This window comes from Crocodylus siamensis, chromosome 3, assembly GCF_052110815.1.
Source record: "Crocodylus siamensis isolate JL-2025a chromosome 3, ASM5211081v1, whole genome shotgun sequence".
In the NCBI taxonomy this organism is placed as follows: Eukaryota; Metazoa; Chordata; order Crocodylia; family Crocodylidae; genus Crocodylus; species Crocodylus siamensis.
In genome coordinates, this window is record NC_143397.1 from 167249952 (window position 1) to 167266689 (window position 16738).

The 16738-nt window shown below is 42.8% G+C and overlaps 1 protein-coding gene across 6 annotated transcripts in view; it reads right to left on the reverse strand.

Moving 5' to 3' along the window:
- Positions 1-1677: 1677 nt before the first annotated feature.
- The window catches only part of ANKRD12 (ankyrin repeat domain 12), a 152707-nt gene continuing 137646 nt past the window's right edge, over positions 1678-16738 (reverse strand). The window contains exons 9-13 of one of the 6 annotated variants that reach the window (XM_090039688.1): positions 12931-13029; positions 11802-11873; positions 7754-7897; positions 3332-3427; positions 1678-2994 (exon numbers count right to left, since the gene is read on the reverse strand). In XM_090039688.1, coding sequence (XP_089895814.1) covers positions 2809-2994; positions 3332-3427; positions 7754-7897; positions 11802-11873; positions 12931-13029 — 597 coding nt within the window. In that variant the 3' untranslated portion in view covers positions 1678-2808. Of the gene's footprint in view, positions 2995-3331; positions 3428-7753; positions 7898-11801; positions 11874-12930; positions 13030-16738 lie in introns of those variants that run through there. The other 5 variants (XM_090039689.1, XM_090039690.1, XR_016441383.1 and 2 more) reach the window with 5 other exon arrangements.

Genomic DNA, 16738 nt, shown 5'->3' on the forward strand with positions numbered 1-16738 from the left:
TTCCTCTTAGCATTTATCCAGATCCAATTAACATTTATTATACACAGTTTGTAGTCAGTGGTTGCATCTACATGAGATGCTACTGCGCCATAACGTTGGTAGGCACCAACTCTGATGTGATGCTACTGCACAGTACTAACGTTAGAAAAAAACTGTACGGATGCCACTGTGTAGTTATTTAGTAGTTGGTTATGCAAATACTAAATGACTGCGCAGTAACAACTGCACAGTCTGCCACTCATGTAGTTGCGGCCAGTGTGTACTTCCCTCTTCTATATCTGCAGTTGTAAGAAAATTTCATCATTTACTTCACAAGATCCAAAATCCTTTTTTCATTCTTACTAACTTCAGCTTGATCCTCTTAAGGTACGGACCTGTAGCAGCTCTCTTTGGTTCTTCAGTGCCAAATAAAAGTAAACAAAGGAGTATAGCTGGCACAGAGCAGAAGCATCAGGCTCCTTAATTGCTTTTCCTAGCTGGCACAAAGTGTGGCTTTTATTATGTTTACCATCTTCTTATCCTGGCATAGAACTAGTTATGACATGACACCGTTGATTTTATCTCCTGATAAATCTTTAGTTTTTTTCCCATATGAAAAAGCACTTTCTTTATACAGGTATATGGCATGATGCTCTGTGGTTCACCAAGTACAGGCATACCTTGTTTTATTGCGCTTCGCTTTATTGCGCTTCACAGATATTGCGTTTTCTACAAATTGAAGGTTTGTGGCAACCCTTTGTCGAGCAAGTCTATCGGCGCCATTTTTCCATCGGTTAGCATTTTTTAGCAATAAAGTATTTTTTAATTAAGGTATGTACATTTTTTTTTTAGACATAATGCTATTGCACACTTTAATAGACTACAGTATAAACATAACTTTTATATGCACTGGGAAACCAAAAAATTCGTGTGACTCGCTTTATTGCGATATTGGCTTTATTGCAGTGGTCTGGAACTGAACCCGCAATATCTCCGAGGTATGCCTGTAATTAAACAGCTGCTGTAGGTTCAGCTCCCAGTATTTAGATCTCTTTTTCCAACTAGCTAGTTTCTCATATAAAACTCCTTTTTAATTCAGGAGTAATTTCAGAGCAGAGATCAGATTCAAAGTGTAGGAATACCATATTGTCTTGCAAACACCCCCCCTTTCCCACCCAAAAAAAATCAGCAGCTAGAAATTGGAGTGCACACTATTTGTAAGGAAATATGGTGGGGAGGTGGGGTGAAGAAATTAATTCTGCAGGGAGAAGACGACAATGAACAGGTTTGGCTCCCTAGCTGCTGCTATTCAAGTTACTCATTATGAAGAAAAATCTTTTCTTTTCTTCATTGTTTTTCAAAAACAAGACATCTCATTTCAGGGCCATGTTATACATGAGAAAATAGTGTTTAATGACTAAGACAGCAACTATTTTTTAATGAATATCTCTAATCTTCCACAAATAAATACTTCACTGGCTTACACTTTGGCAACACTAATGATAAAAGCTGTATGTTAGCTCTGCTCAGCACTATGATAGAAATGATAAAGGCTACCCAATCATCAGTTGATCAGAAACTATTGGAAACATGCAAGAAAATACAAATATCTCCACCTTTAAATGCTTACAGGTTATTTAACATGTTATAAAGGTTCAACATTTAAATTTCACTGTTACAAAAAACTCAAACCATATATTAACATGACCAATAAAATTTATTAAACGTTATATTTACAATTATTTACATATCTTCCATAGGTAAATATTAAAATAGACAATGTACAATTTAAGAATTTTCATTCAAAGGCATTTTGTTGGAAAAAAATAGGCTCTATTACGAGACCACCATATAAGAGCAAAAGGTTTTATGTTTTAATTTAAATAAAAATATTTTCAGCATAGTAAGTCATAGGTATGGCATTACAACAGCAGACTAATATGAAATATGATTTTGTAAATATTACAATTGTTTAGGTATCAGTTACTGAAGTAAAGGAGTTGAGCTGAGCATGCAATACAGTTCAGTTTCAAATCTTTTACAGTTGTGGTGATGAAACAAGTAGCTAAATCAAACACATGCCTTATTAAAAGAACTGCCAACCAGAAACACACTACACTTAATAAAAACTACAACTTTGGTCCAATAAAACATTAGACAAAACAGTTTTACAGTTAAAATATCTATTTTATACAGGTTTTGAACATTAATTACAAGACTATTTACATTTGCACAACATGTATAAAATAAGTTATTTAAAAATGAAGACAATATTACATCTTTTCCAAAAAGAAAAATGTACAGATAATTTACAAATATAATAAGATGAATAAACTTTTCTCCTCCAAATCTTTTATTTTCTTCCACAGGTCGCGTCTTCGTTTTGTTCTGTGGGAGTTCAACTGTTATTGAAATGTTGTAATATAAAGATTTAAAGCAGGCTTTATTAAATATCAAATTTTTTCAGTGGCTGTTCTACCCTGTTAACAGCTTCCAGCGCTGTAAACTCGCCATGTTTTATAATCCTTTAAAAGGAATACATGCTAAATTTGTAGTTAACTTTTAAAATATAAATAATGGTACTTATCAGGAACTGGCTGTAGAACTAGCATCCAATATAACCAATGTCATTTATCACCAAGTGACACAGTGTTTAATATCCATTTTCCATATTTTACAAGACTTTGTGAAAACATTTTTCTGAAAGAATACCTGGATTACTGAAAAAGTGGTACTCCACAGACGGAAGTGCTAGAGCTCAACAGATAAATTTCTGTCCATCATGGTACATCACTTTCAAGTTGCAGACTGAAAGAGAGACAGTAGCTGTCAAATTGGTGTCAATTCGAAGTCATCATTAACATCAACAAGAGGAACATAAAACTCCTGAATTTCATAAATGCTGATAGATTTGTACGTAGCAGGATCAAGTTCTTGTAGTTTGAGCTGCCATTCCAGTCTCTGCACTGCATTTAAAGCTGCTGCTTCATGCTGCTGCCTCATCAAAAGACATGTCTATTTTGGGGGAAGAAAAAAAGTTAAATTTTATTTTCAAATACTGAAGAGTTAAAAGAAGAGTTGCATTTAAGTAACGCCAGTGAGATTTAAAAGCTGGAAGATATACACTGATAGTAATATTTTACACACACACACACACACTTTAATTAAAACATTATTTAATGGACAGACCTGTGTTTTGTTGAGTTCTTTACATGACATGAAGGTAAGCTGCTTATATTGTGATTATCTCCCACTTATGATATTGCACCCAAACAAGTCTTCATCTCATCTCTACAGCATCATCTATAGTCTGTATTTTCAGACTTGACAAGATACAAAGATACATACATACCTTCAATTTGTCAAATTTATCATCTACATCTTGTAGCCACGACATGAACTGCCTTGCATTAAATCGATCTCTAACAGATGCTTTACTATCATCAGCCTGCAAAAAAAACATATTAGAATCAACAAACAACAAAGTAACATATACTATTTAGTAACAACTCATTCTCCTAAAATGTGTGGGACCTTTTGAAACTATTTTAGATGAAAATTAGACTTTGATTCAATGCATTAAGATTTTATATGCCAATAACATAACAGCTGAAATTGTCACAATGTTTCATTATGGGTATATTAACAAAGAACTGAGTTTTAAATTCTAGGATTCAAAGTTATCTGAACCATTTTGGATAGGAGGTTCTGAAAATTAGAAGACTTATGTAAGTCTCAAAATGTTATTCATTTTACTTATGCTAAGATACAGCCAGCATAGAATTATTAAACTACTTGATTTTAAAAGCAGCAGCAGATACAACAAAAACAAAAAAAAAAAGAAAAAAAAGAAACTGATTTTGGGAGATAAGAACAAAAGCACCCATGTAAAACATGAGCAGTCAATTTTATTGACTGCAGCAGCTGTTCAACAGGAGAACAGGAGGAAGATTTGCATTAATGCTTTTAAGGACAAAAAGACAATCTACAAAGGACTTCAAGAAAAGCTGTTCTATTATTTTAGATATCCAAATATTTATGATTTAATACAAGTCACTGAATGCACTTTATCAAATAAATGAAATAGAGTCCCTCAGTCCAACAAGATCAAAACTGGTTCATTTTCTAATCTGCTTGCCAACATCATAACATTTGATGATCTGGATCAGAGCCGTCCAAACTTCTGAGTGGGCAGGGGCAGTAAACAAACAGGGGGGTAGGGGGAGGAGGAGGGAGCCCAGAGACTCTTGCAGTAGGAGAGTGATGAGGTGAGGAAAGGGAGGTGGAGAGTGGTGCCCAAGGCTGCAGGATGGGGCGCAATGCAGCCTGCAGGCCACCACTTGGACAATCCCGATCTGGATGATGAAAGTTAATAGGATTTTCAGTACAGGGTCTTGAAGCTAGACTGGACTGCCTTCTCACTTAGACATAACTAAACAGTCTAAGGGTCTAGTACTCTCTGGAAAAGAGAGAGAAACACTCTGGATGGAATTAGTCAAACAATAAAAAAAAAATAGTTATAAAGGGGCAGAGGGTGGGACTGGGGGTTGGGAAGAGTGGACGGACAGACAGACAAACAGACAGATTTGAGGAGAGTAATGAAGATTTACATATGCTTAAAGAAAAAAATGGAATGGATTTGTTTGGAAAAAAATCCTTATTAGAAAATGTACTAAATCTGAAGTATAACACAGATGCAGTATTTAGGTAGCTATAACTAATGAGGTGCACATTTTTCTGAAGGTGTAGTCCACATGACTAGAACTGTATAGATCTATTGCTCAATGTGCAACATTAATTGCTATAACAGAGCACTGCTCAGGGGATACATGCACACAGTAAGAGTAGAAATACTAAGCAGTCTCACAGCAATACCGCTGATATTTCAAACAGTTTTCTCCCCTGAAACATATTTGGCTTGGGGTGTTGCCTGCCCTTCCTTTTCCCTGACAAACTATTTATGTTCTCCTTTGCTATGAAATATTACGAGTTGTTTGGTTTTGGGCTTCAATATAAAAAAAATGAAGCGATGAGTAGTGTAAGAGTATGATGTTTAGAAAAGATTGTGATAATAGAACAAATTATTACAAGGAATACATATTCTCGAATTTTAAAGTGGTGTCACTCCCCTTCCAATACTCTCATCAAGCTTTCATTTCAAATCACTTAAGTACTAGCTTAATTTTAAACATGGAGTTAAGCTCCATTGGCTTCAATAAGAGAAACATATGCTTAGGACTTGAACTGCTTTAGGTGCTTTGCCTGTACCCCTGGGCACCTGCCCTCACCACTTAGAGAGGAACCATATCTACCTCCCAGCCACTTGTCCCCCTCCTTCCACTGCTGTCCCTGGCTGATGAGCCCTGGGAGAGCCCCACAGCTGCTCCTGACTCACTTCTACCTTGTTCTGCAAGGAGACAGCATTTATGGCATGTAGGTTCCTCCTTCCAGCTTCTGCTCCCTGCACCACTCCCTTCCCACCCTCCCATCCCCCTTAATGCAAAGAGCAGAGGCTACAGGGTACAATCTGTGCACTGCTGCTGTTGTCCTTGGCAGAGTCATGCTCCTGCACAGCTGCTCCCCACAACTCCCAGCTGAAGCTGCAACTTCCACCTAATGCAGGCACATACCACTCCTGACCCACTTCTGCCCTACAATGCAGGGAGAAGACGTGGGGTTGTGCATGTTTCTCCTCTTGCTCCCTGCCAACAAGGGAGCCAGGCAGGGAGCAGATGGTCAAAGAAGGAACCTGTGTGCCGCCAATGCTGTTACTGGCTGAATTGGGCCCTCCATGTACCAGTCTCCACAACTCCCAGCTGGAGCAATCTGATACTATATTCTGAGTCTTCCCCTACCCGCCCCCATGTTGAATGGGGAAAAAAAACCTCATCTTGGAATTGAGTAAATATGGTATTTCTAATGGCAGTAATTTCACTAAAGAGAGCATTGCAAACCACTAGATCCATTCTATAAAAAGACTTATAGAACTAACGTGGACTTTCATATACATCAACACCTCCAGAACAGTTCCATTTTAAAATGCCTTCTATTCAATGTCAATATTTTTCATATAGCCACAACAGCAAACTCAAGTTATTTTTATTAGTTATACTGTTATTTCTAGTATATTTTTCTATTATTTACAGTTATTTTCCTTTACTTTCTACTGCTTTCTATTTTTGTATATTTTTATTCCATTCTTTATAGTTACTTCTGAGTGGAACACACAACCATCAAAAAACAAGATCTAATCATATCTCTACTACTATTCTTTGATGGGATTGCTCATGGAAAACTGGTACTATACAAATGTTCTCAGATTCACAGCAGGAGTCAGAGTAGTTCTATATATCAAACAAATACAAAAAGAGTAGCCCTAGAGGGTCAACTACTTGTTTTTCCCAAATACTGCTCCACACAGAATGAGTGAACTCAAGAATATGATGCGTCTAGACTTGCTATACTTGGGGTCAGGGAGGAACACACCATATACACCCCAGCTGGCTATACCAAATATTTTCCCTGGCAACTGTCAGTTATTCATGACTGATTTGAGCAAGATAGCGTTATGCACAAAGCAAGAAGGTCCTAGCGTTAAACTTCTTCAGGACGCATGCTACTCCAATCCCCAGATCTTTCTAGGACAGGGGTCAGCAACCCCCAGCACCTGAGGCCATTTTGCTCGGCACGCCACAGCCAGCCCTGGCTCTGGGTAGCTGCTGCCAGTGACAGAGCCTGGGCTGCTCCCAGCAGGGCTTACAGCATCCCAGCTGCCTGCTGAGAGCAGCCCAGGCTCCCGGCTGGCAGCAGCTACCCAGAGCTGGGGCTAGCTGCAACTGGGAGGCTGCAAACTGTTGTGTTGGGCTTCGGAGCCCAGGCATCAGCTCTGTACCAGCACGTGCATGCGTACCTCAGAGTGGGCGGTGAGGGAGGGGCATGAGGCAGCGCAACCCCGGTCTCTCCCATGCTCCCGGCACAAAGCTGGTGACTGGGCTCTAGAGCCCAGAGCAGCTGTTTGGAGCCAGCCTGGGCTCTGGGCAGCTGCAAGCAGTGGGCAGGCTGCAAACAGCTGCGCCAGGCTCCACAGCTCTGGCATTAGCCCCATGCTGGCAGTGACTGCGTGCACACCTTGGGGCGGGCTGTGCTGCAAGCCCTGCTGGGAGCAGCCTGGGCTCCAGCAGTTGCCCAGAGCCAGGGTAGTTGCTGATGACAGCCACAGAACCTGGGCTGGGAGGCAGGGGCAGCAGGGCTGGGGGCCACAAGCAGGGCATCCTGCCATGTACCCCTTGCCCTTATTTTGTTTTTCTGGCATGCCAGCACTCCAGCACCTTCCAAGGCAGGCATTGTGGTGTTTTTCAGCACTCTGGTCAAAAAACATTGCCTACCCATTCTAGGACAATGTAATACTCATTAAAAAAAAAAGATTATTTTTTAGTTTAGGATTGGGCTGTGTCCATCTAATTTTTGTTTTGCATTAAAGCTAAATTTCAGAGGAGAGAGCAGAATTATCAGTAAGACTATCTTGTATGATTTTCAAGAGGCTGATGCATTAAAATAAGGAAACATGGTGGCTCTGATTTCCTGTGATGTCCTTTCAATTTTACACCCAAATAAGGGCTAATCAAAACATGACCCACAGCAGGCAAAATTCTGGGAGTTTTGCCAAGGCAAAAAGATGTCACCCAGTGTCTCCTCTTTTGAAGTCAGCTATAAGAATTTACAAATACAAGGATTAGGAGAACCATTCAGCTTGCCACTCTGACACCCTTTTTACCTGAGAATCCAGAGGCACATTATACACTTCAGCATCCAGCAGTACAGTGCAGGCACTGAATGGTAGTGTCTGATTAGCTAACGTTCTTGCTGCTCGGTAATGGACACGTAGAACTTCTTGTTCATTGGATACAATAAGCTTTTCCTAATTGAATAAAATATGAACATATAAATGTAGACTTCATAAACTGTCATTTTAATTGGCATTTGTAAAAATCTTTGCATCCCTAATTTATTTATTTATTTACAGGCCTTAAGTTTTTTTAACGGCTTTAATAAAAAACACTCCCTTATTTTTTGCCCTTCATAACATACAGTGGAGTCATATCTTATGTGGGGGTTACATGCTGAAGTCAGTGCATAAAGCGAAAATTGCGTATAGCTGAAATCACCCTTCCCGCCGCACTCCTCGCCCCTCTTTTTCTCAGCTGCATCATTCTACCAGGGCAGCCAGCTGAGCTTGAGCGAGCTGCCGCCCCCCAGCCATGCCGATGTGTGCAGGCAGTACCACGCGACGCCGCACTATGCGCCGTGCCCCAGCTGGCACCCGGTGCCCAGCCCCAACAGCCACGCACGTATAACTGAATTTGCATACATTAAATACGTGTAAGATGCGACTCGACTGTATATAGCATATTATATTTTTTTAAAGATTCAAAGCATTTGAAAATGCTTCCTGCTTTCTACATAAAGACCAAGATCAAATGTATTACAGTGATTCTGAAGGTCTAGATTTCAAATTATTGTCCAAGATTTAATATCTGCAGCAATGACAGCTGGAAACCTTAGACACTGCCTACAGTTTATGTTTACAGAGTACCCATGCAAGCAACAAAGCTAGCCTTGCAAGCAACAGTGGCACCACCACCTTCTGGCAGGCTACTTGGTTTCTAAAGAGCACTGGTTTTTACTCCTTGTTTCTTTATCATATCCTGAGGTGAGATGCAGTACCACAGCTGAAATGGAAAAATCATCTGACTTTCCTCTCTCATTGGAGATAGACCGTGCAGCTGTTAAGCTAACTGCTTTACACACCTCAGCAGTGGAGTAAGAACCAAAACTCCAAACGTACTGCAGCAGAGAATATTAGCATCCCAGATAAAGAGACATGGTGCTCTGATGGCACCCAAAATTCTTAGTTCTCAGCCAACTTTACTCCCTAGTTGTGAAAGAATTCATTTATTTTTTTGTTTAAAAGTATTTTTCATTGCTAACCACAGGCTTAAAACTTTTCTGTCCCTTCTTCCTATAGTAACAGCCTTATGCCATACCTGAAAAAAAAAATTATATATACATATATATATATACACACACACACACACACACATATATATATATATATATATATATTTTGCTTTCTGTGGCAAGATATCACTTGTCTAAGTTAAAGTTCTGAACTAAAACCTGGCCCTGCTGAAGTCAATGACAAACCTTCCATTAATTTCATTAAGGTCAGGATTTCATTCTCAGTTTTATTTGCCTTCTTCCTTTTTCTACAGTCGCTTGTTACTGATACTCATTTTCTGGAAAAAGACTCGGAAGCAGCTGGAGGGCAGGGTGATGTTAGAGGCGGCATGTATCATGGTAAGTATTAGGAATGTAAATATAAATTAAAAAAAAATCCGTTTAACCTCCTTTAATTATATCTGTTAAATGGTTAACCAGTAACACATACCTAGTCCCAGCTGGAGGGTGCGAAGCCCCAGGTGGGTGCCTGGCCCACCCCACCCTGCCATGAGGGGAGAGACTGCAGCGCCTGCCCAGAGAAGAACAGGGAGCTGGGGGTCATGCACAGATCTACTTGGACACAGCTTCTGCTGGGAGCCACTCCCTGAGGCCTTTTATGGTGCAGGGAGAGGAGGTGGCAGCAGCAAGCCCCACCAGACAACACAGCCCACATGAAGCTGTGGGCAGTAGCATCAGGCAAAGGACTTTCCCAGCCCGCTCGAGTCGCTAGCATGCTGGGAGGGAGCGAGCAGAAGAGCTATGGGTACAAGTCACCCCTTGCCGCCTCCTCAGTCCTCCTTCCTGTCTACTGTGCTACTTTCCTATTCCTACAGTACTGTGTTGCTTCCCTTCTTCACTGGACTGCACCCAGCACTAAATTTTAACTGGTAACACATTATTAGTATAAATATACTCATCATTTAAATATTTAAGCTTTCACATCCCTAATAAGTATACTATTTTTTTTTATGAAGAGGGCATTTTTATATCGTCTCATATGCAGAAACTTTCAAAAATAAAATGATCGTTAGGTTTCTTGTCATAATCAATTAAACGCCTAGTCCACAAGGAAACAAAAATGCATTCATCATTAGGCAGAGATAAAGGGTGAGGATACAGATTTTTTAAATTAAAAACACTATGCTATGAATACCTGTCAACTTTGGTTGATCTAGACCAATGTGGAAATTTTTTCCCCCAAAATACAGGGCACTCGCAGAAACTCTCCTACCAGTAGAGCCAAAACATTTTAAAAAATTCTGTGGACTAGCTCATGGAACCTTCTCAGGCTGACATCCTGGGCTGGGTGGCTGTTACCTGTGCTGGATCAAGCATGCAGGTGGGTGAAAGGGCAGGGAGTCCATGGACCTGATCCAGCTCATGGACTGGCCCTGTGCCCATAGACACTGACTTTGGTCTTTGCTGGTGAGGCTTTGCAGATGTCCCTGCCCCCCAAAAAAACAAACCCCAACAACCCACAAACCCCCCCCAACCCCGAAATGGTGCTTTAAACTCGGCATGTTCCTGCACCGAACCAAGTGCATGTCCAGAAGATACAGCACATAACTTCAACCCGATTCTGCAGTGTCTGTAAGGATCAAGCACTTTAATTGGGCTTTTTTGGTGCTTTTATCTGATAGCTGATTTAATCAGCTTTAGCCAAAACCATCAAAAAGCTCCACTGAAGCACCTGATCTTTACAGATAGTGCAGAGCTGGGTTGAAGTAATGCACTGCTTCTTCTTCCTCAGCCCAAGGAGCTTATAATTCAGTGGAAATTAGGCTTTACCAGTTTTCACCTAAATCTACAGTGGGTTCAGTCCACTGATGCCTAGAACATTCATTGAAATTTTGGTTTTGAATTGAGAAAGACATGCCATTGAGTCAGGACCCAGTCAGCACAATTCACACCCAGAGTACCCTAGGAGTTGTATACAGGAATCTCACTAAGATTATTCTTGAGAGAAAAATAGTTCTGGGAAGGAATAAAACAGAAAAGCAGGTCACATGACATACAGGTTGACAGAATGATTGTTCAGTGAGTGAGGATGGTGAGGAATGAAAGACAGCACAAGAGATGCTAGAGATAAGAATGCAAAGGATGCCTAGGGTTGAAAAAAGGGGACAACAGGACAAAAAGTATAGCCATAGAGGGGAGAAATTTGACTATGATGCAGAAGATGCGGAAAGGGCAGTGAAAGGCTATGAAGAAATGAGTGACATAAGCAGAGCAGCAGGAGGGGATGGTGATTTTAGCAGCAGCAGTTTGGCTGGAGTCAGAGGGAGCAAGGGGAGAGGCACAAAGAGGATTCAAAATGAGAGAGGACCAAGGCAGGGAGCAGTATTTGGTGTGTGAGAGGGGAAGGGGCAAAGATAAAGAACAGAGAGAGGATTCAAAAGCAGAAAAGATGTGGGCAGGTGGCTGCTGGAGAGCAATAGGCAAAGTGGAGGTTGCAAGTCTAGATGTAAGGATGCCAAGTACAGTGGGAGAAAAAAAGAGAGATCAAGGCAGCAGAAATAATCTCATTTTCCTTTTTCCATCTCTAAATCCAGAGGCCTCTCAGGACTCATGAATTGTTTTGAGAGCTTCCAGTGATGATGCAGAAGGAGAGCAAGTTATTTGGGCTGAGAGATAAAAATTGTGTTTCTGCCTCTCCCACTGCCAGCCTAAACAGACAACTGTAATTACTTCTTAGATATTATGTTATGTTCGGACTGAAGGGTTGGACTTCCTATCCAATCACTTCCAACATTTCAGGGAACAGTTTAGGTATCAGTAAACAGAAGTCTCAAAAAGGTAAATGGTAAAAGCCTGATATTCACCATTAGGAGAGATTCCATGGAGTTCATGTTTGGAGAAAGCAAAGGAATCTCTCCAGCACCATCTGCTGCTGCCTATACACATCACAGGCAACAGATTAGGCTACATTCACTTGACATGCACGTCAGCCTATATAAACAACAAAGTGCACAATGGAAAAAGTGGCAGGACTGCTACAGAGGGAGGGAGTTTTGGGTACTCAGGGGCATGTGAGGCCCTGGCCTGAAGTACCAAGGGAATGTGGCTTTACATAACTAATTTGGTTCAAAGCCATGCAGAATTCAAAGCTGGACCTGATCTGCAGAACAGTACATTCCATCTGAGCACTGTTTTGGGAAACTGCTTTAATTCAAAACCCTGGGCTAATATACTCAGCTCTTAGTGGGCTGCTAATACTCCTCAGAACATGATTTTCTTAGAACCACCTTTGTACTAAAAAGATTTTTAAGGGATCTACAGACTTTTCCTCGCTACTTTTTCTAATACATGCAGAATTCTTAAAACAAAAAGCTCAACAGGCAATGCTGATGGATCTAAAAATATACTTTGGCAAGGGCATAGGATCTTCCATCTCTAACTTCGGAAAGTCTGGTAATGTAACTCTTAACAAAAGCGTAGTGAGATTTTAACAAAATAACAAAATATGCTTGTTAACATGCATATTTTAGAGCCAGGTAAAACTCTCGCTGGACATTACTCCAGAACAACTCAACCCAGTTTAATTATTGTTTAATTTATTTAAGAAATACGTTGTAGTATTAACAGAACATACATTAAGCAAAGCTAGTCAGTGTTTATAATATTAGAACTACTGACATTCAAAAAAAATTTGAGAATGCTGTTCCGTATTTCTGGATGATTTCCACAGTTCATATAAAAACTGCTTTTTAGACAACCCAAGCAAATTTCAAGTTGATGGACTTCTCACATTATCTATTGATTAGTGTGGGGTGTGCTACCACATACTGCATCTAAATTCTGCTGTTATTTCCAGGTTAACATGTAGCATGAATATTTGCAACACTTCTCTGAACTGTAAAACAAGGTAAGGACTTTACTAGTAACTTAAACTCTAGCCCATCCATATAAAAAGCTTATAACAAAGACATAAATACTTTATTATAGTCTTACCCTTTCAATACTGTGCTGTAAACGTAATTTCATCCTCACAACTTCCTGTTGTTTAAAGAGTTCTTTAAGTGGATCTGACAGTGAAGGAGGTGGCGTAATCTATAAAAAATGGTTACAAATAACGCACTGACTATATATTCAACAATTTTACATTAATTGGTTTTATGCATTCAAACAGTGAAAAGTAAAAGTATAAACAGTCATTTTTTACTAGGATGCATTTCTCAGAACCACATCTAGAACATAACTGAATTTACAGATCTTCTGCTGCATCCTATTAAGCAACTCTTCCTTTTGAGGTAACAGTATCTGATTATCTTTAAAATTAAAAAAAGATGCGTGTGTGGGAGTGGCATTTCGAAAGTTTTTTAAATTTGATTTTTGACAATATTCATGGCACATGATTTTTAACATTCAACCCTTTCAAAAAAGCAAAATAATAATTAAGAATAGAATACCTGTCAGTTTTAAATACTGTTTTTAACTTTATATGTAACCTTTGTTTGTAAATAATTTATTTAAAAAGCTTGTCTGCAGTAAAGAACAATATATAATGAGATTAAAAGACTCCTACAGAAAAGAAAAACAAATAATTTATTATATACAGTACTAAATGCACAGTCTTTATAAGTCAAAAGATGACAGTCATCCATACTTGAGTTTATCCTGAAATGCTTTAAATAAGTGTTTTATGTTTTATATTTTCAACAGTTAGGATACGTCCAAATGAGTCTGCATGTGCCTCTTACTGCATCTCAAAGCAGATTGAGATGCGGCAAGACACACACTGGGAACAAAAAAGTGTTTCCTGCGCTGCATATTTGCAGTGTGGGCTCAAAATTTGATACCTGGATATCCAGGTAGCAAAACAAAAAAACCTGCAGAAAAAAAAGTGGGGCAGGTCACGGTCCAGGACCATGCCCTGGGGCAACTGGAGGCTCAGGTCCTCCAAAGAGATGCTCTGGTAGCCAGGTAGTGTGGCTTGGTCCCAGCCACCTCCTGCATTGCACAGGGCTGTGCGCCTTTGGGTGGCTCCAGGCCACCCAGGCTGTCACCTGGGGCCTCATACCGCTTGCGGGGACCAGCTGTCGCGCTGGGCCAGGTCCTGTGTACACAGAACTGGCCTGGTGCAACAATGCACAGGGTCTGTGCATGCAGGACCTGACCCCAGCGCAACACATGGTCCCCACAAGCAACACGGGGTTCTGGGTGATAGTCCAGGTGATCTGGAGCTGCCCAAAAGCACATGGCCCTGCACCAAGCCGGTCTAGGACAACACGATGTGGCACAAACAGCGCTGGGTGCCAGCTGGCCAGGGCTGAGCTACACTGCCCTGTGTCGCACAGAGGGGGGCTGTGCTAGGAGGCTTTCAACAGCTGCTGCTGCGGGGGTGAGCTGTGGGCTCTGCAGGGGGACTGTAGCCCCTGCAGGGGTGAGCTGTGGGCCCTGTTGGGAGGGGGCAGTCCATCAGCTGTGCAGGGGAGCTGCGGGGGGCAGGGGACCCACCCCTCCTGAGCAGCCCCTCCGCACACAGCGCCCGCCCCCCCAGTCTGCCCACAAACCCCTCACCCCCAAGACACCCCTACAAAACCCTCACTCACATACCTGGCCTTGTGGGTCAGGAGTGAGGGGACTGGGGCAGGCTGTAGGTTGAGAGTGAGGGGCAAGGCACTGGCATATCAGTGCTGCACATCCTGGTGAGCGAAGCAGGGTAGAGGCAGCTCTGATTTTTCTATGACAAAAAAGCCAAAGTAAATGCCAAAGTGTATAGATATTTAGAATTTATTTTACAGGTTTCCCTCACTTTATGCGGGTTCTGTATATGTGAATTTGCTCTTATGCAGTGACCCTTTTTATACCCAAAATTTATTATACACGAGGTAAATTCACTCTTATGCAATTGGCATAGGCACACACTCCCTGCTCCTCCAAGTAGGTAAGTCTGTGGGAGGAGGGGACACAGCTGTGGGGGCAGGGCCTCACTCACCCCAGCCCCTGCTGCAGTGGCCCCAGGAGCAGCTGATGCCAGCTGCCTACAGCTGCTGGGCTGCACTGCGCCATGCTGTGCCCCAACTTCCCCAGTGCTCCACTTGACCCACTCACCCCAGCCCCTAGGCTACATTGTGCCACAGTGCAGGCAGCTGACAGTGGCTGCTGCTGGGGCTGCTTCAGCAGGGGCTGGGGTGAGTGGGGACAAGTGGAGCCCTGGGGAGTTTAGGGTGCAGTGCAGCCCAGCAGCTGTAGGCAGCTGGCGTTGACTGCTCCTGGGGATGCTTCAACAGGGGCTGGGATGAGTGTGGCCAAGCTGCACCATGCCCCATGTCCCCTGGGGGTCCGTTTGTTCCCACTCATCCCAGCCCGTGCTTCAGCGGCCCCGGGAACAGCTGACACCAGGTGTGGAAGGACCTGGCAGTGGATGTGGGGTTGGGGGGGTGCAGCTGTTGCTATTATGTGCACCCCAGGAGGGCTGCAGGCTGGGGGGCTATGCCAGGGTCCTCTGGGGGGGAGGGCGTGTGGCCCTGGATTTGCACGCAGGAGAGAAGGCTGCCACCTGCCCCAAGCAGTGGAAAAGCCCAGTGCCACCAGTGACCCCAGCAGCAAGCAGCCTGCTCTCTTCCCACGCAAAGATCTGGGGGCAGGCGGCCCCCAAGAAGAGCCCAGCGCAGCCCCCCAGCCCTCCCATGGTGCGCATAGCAGCAAGAGCTGCGCCCCTCCCGCCTTGCACCCACTGACAGTCCCCCCCCACTTTGCTTTCTGCTGCAGCACCAGGAGCGGCTGATGCCACTTGCCTGCAGCCCTTGGGCTGCATCTGCAGTACCCTTCCCCCTGCCCATTCCCTAGCCCCAGCCTCACTCCCTCACCACTGTAGGAACATATTCCTATTTGTTACCTTATAAACTGGATTCCCTTTATGCAAATTTGATTTATGTGCAGTTTTCCAGAAACACATCTACTGCATAAAGCGAGGGAAACCTGTATGATGATGAAGGCAGTGGTAGGCTTCCAAATTGCTTTAAACTTGTAAATATATCAATAAAACATTGCCCAACTGATCTCTCTCTATATAGCGGCATTTCATTTTAATAGCGAAAGAATACTATTTTGGGTATTTTAATGAGAGAATTTGGGTTTCATATCAGAGAATTTGCAATTTTTAAGCAGGGAATGCCAAGATCTCTGCTGGTGAGACAAGTGGAGATAACCAGGCAGAGGAGCCTGTCTGGGGCCAGCACCAGGGACCCAGCTGGAAGGCAGATGAGGTGGCTGACCTCTTGGTCCCAAATGGCCAAGGGGACACACTTGGACAGCTCAAAGTGGGCCACCGCAAGGACCACATCTTCTGGGTGATAGCTGCCCAGATGTTAGAGCGGGGCACCCCATCGCAGGTGCACAGCCATGGGGCCTCAGGTCCCAGAGCATGCATGCTGTTGCAGGTGGCAGCAGGTCACAGTTAGGCAGCAGCCCCCACTGCCAGACTGCTGCAGTGGGTAGAGGGGGCAGGGGACACTCCAGGTTAGGGCTGCTTCAGCAGTCCAGCTGGCACAAGGGCGAGTGTCCCCAGATACCAACTGGTCAGGCCCCAGAAGCTCCTGAGCTGCTCACCAGGGCAGGTTTTCATACAGCTGGGGCCACCACAGGGCAGCTTTTTATGCTGTTATCATAATAAAATAAATTCTAAATATCTATATACTTTGGCTTTTGAAAAATCAAAGCTACCCTTTCCCCCACCAGGATGTAGGGACAGCTGGAGCTGGACCCGCAGTTTGGTGGTGCTGAACAGCACTGATATGCTGGTGGCCTGCCCATG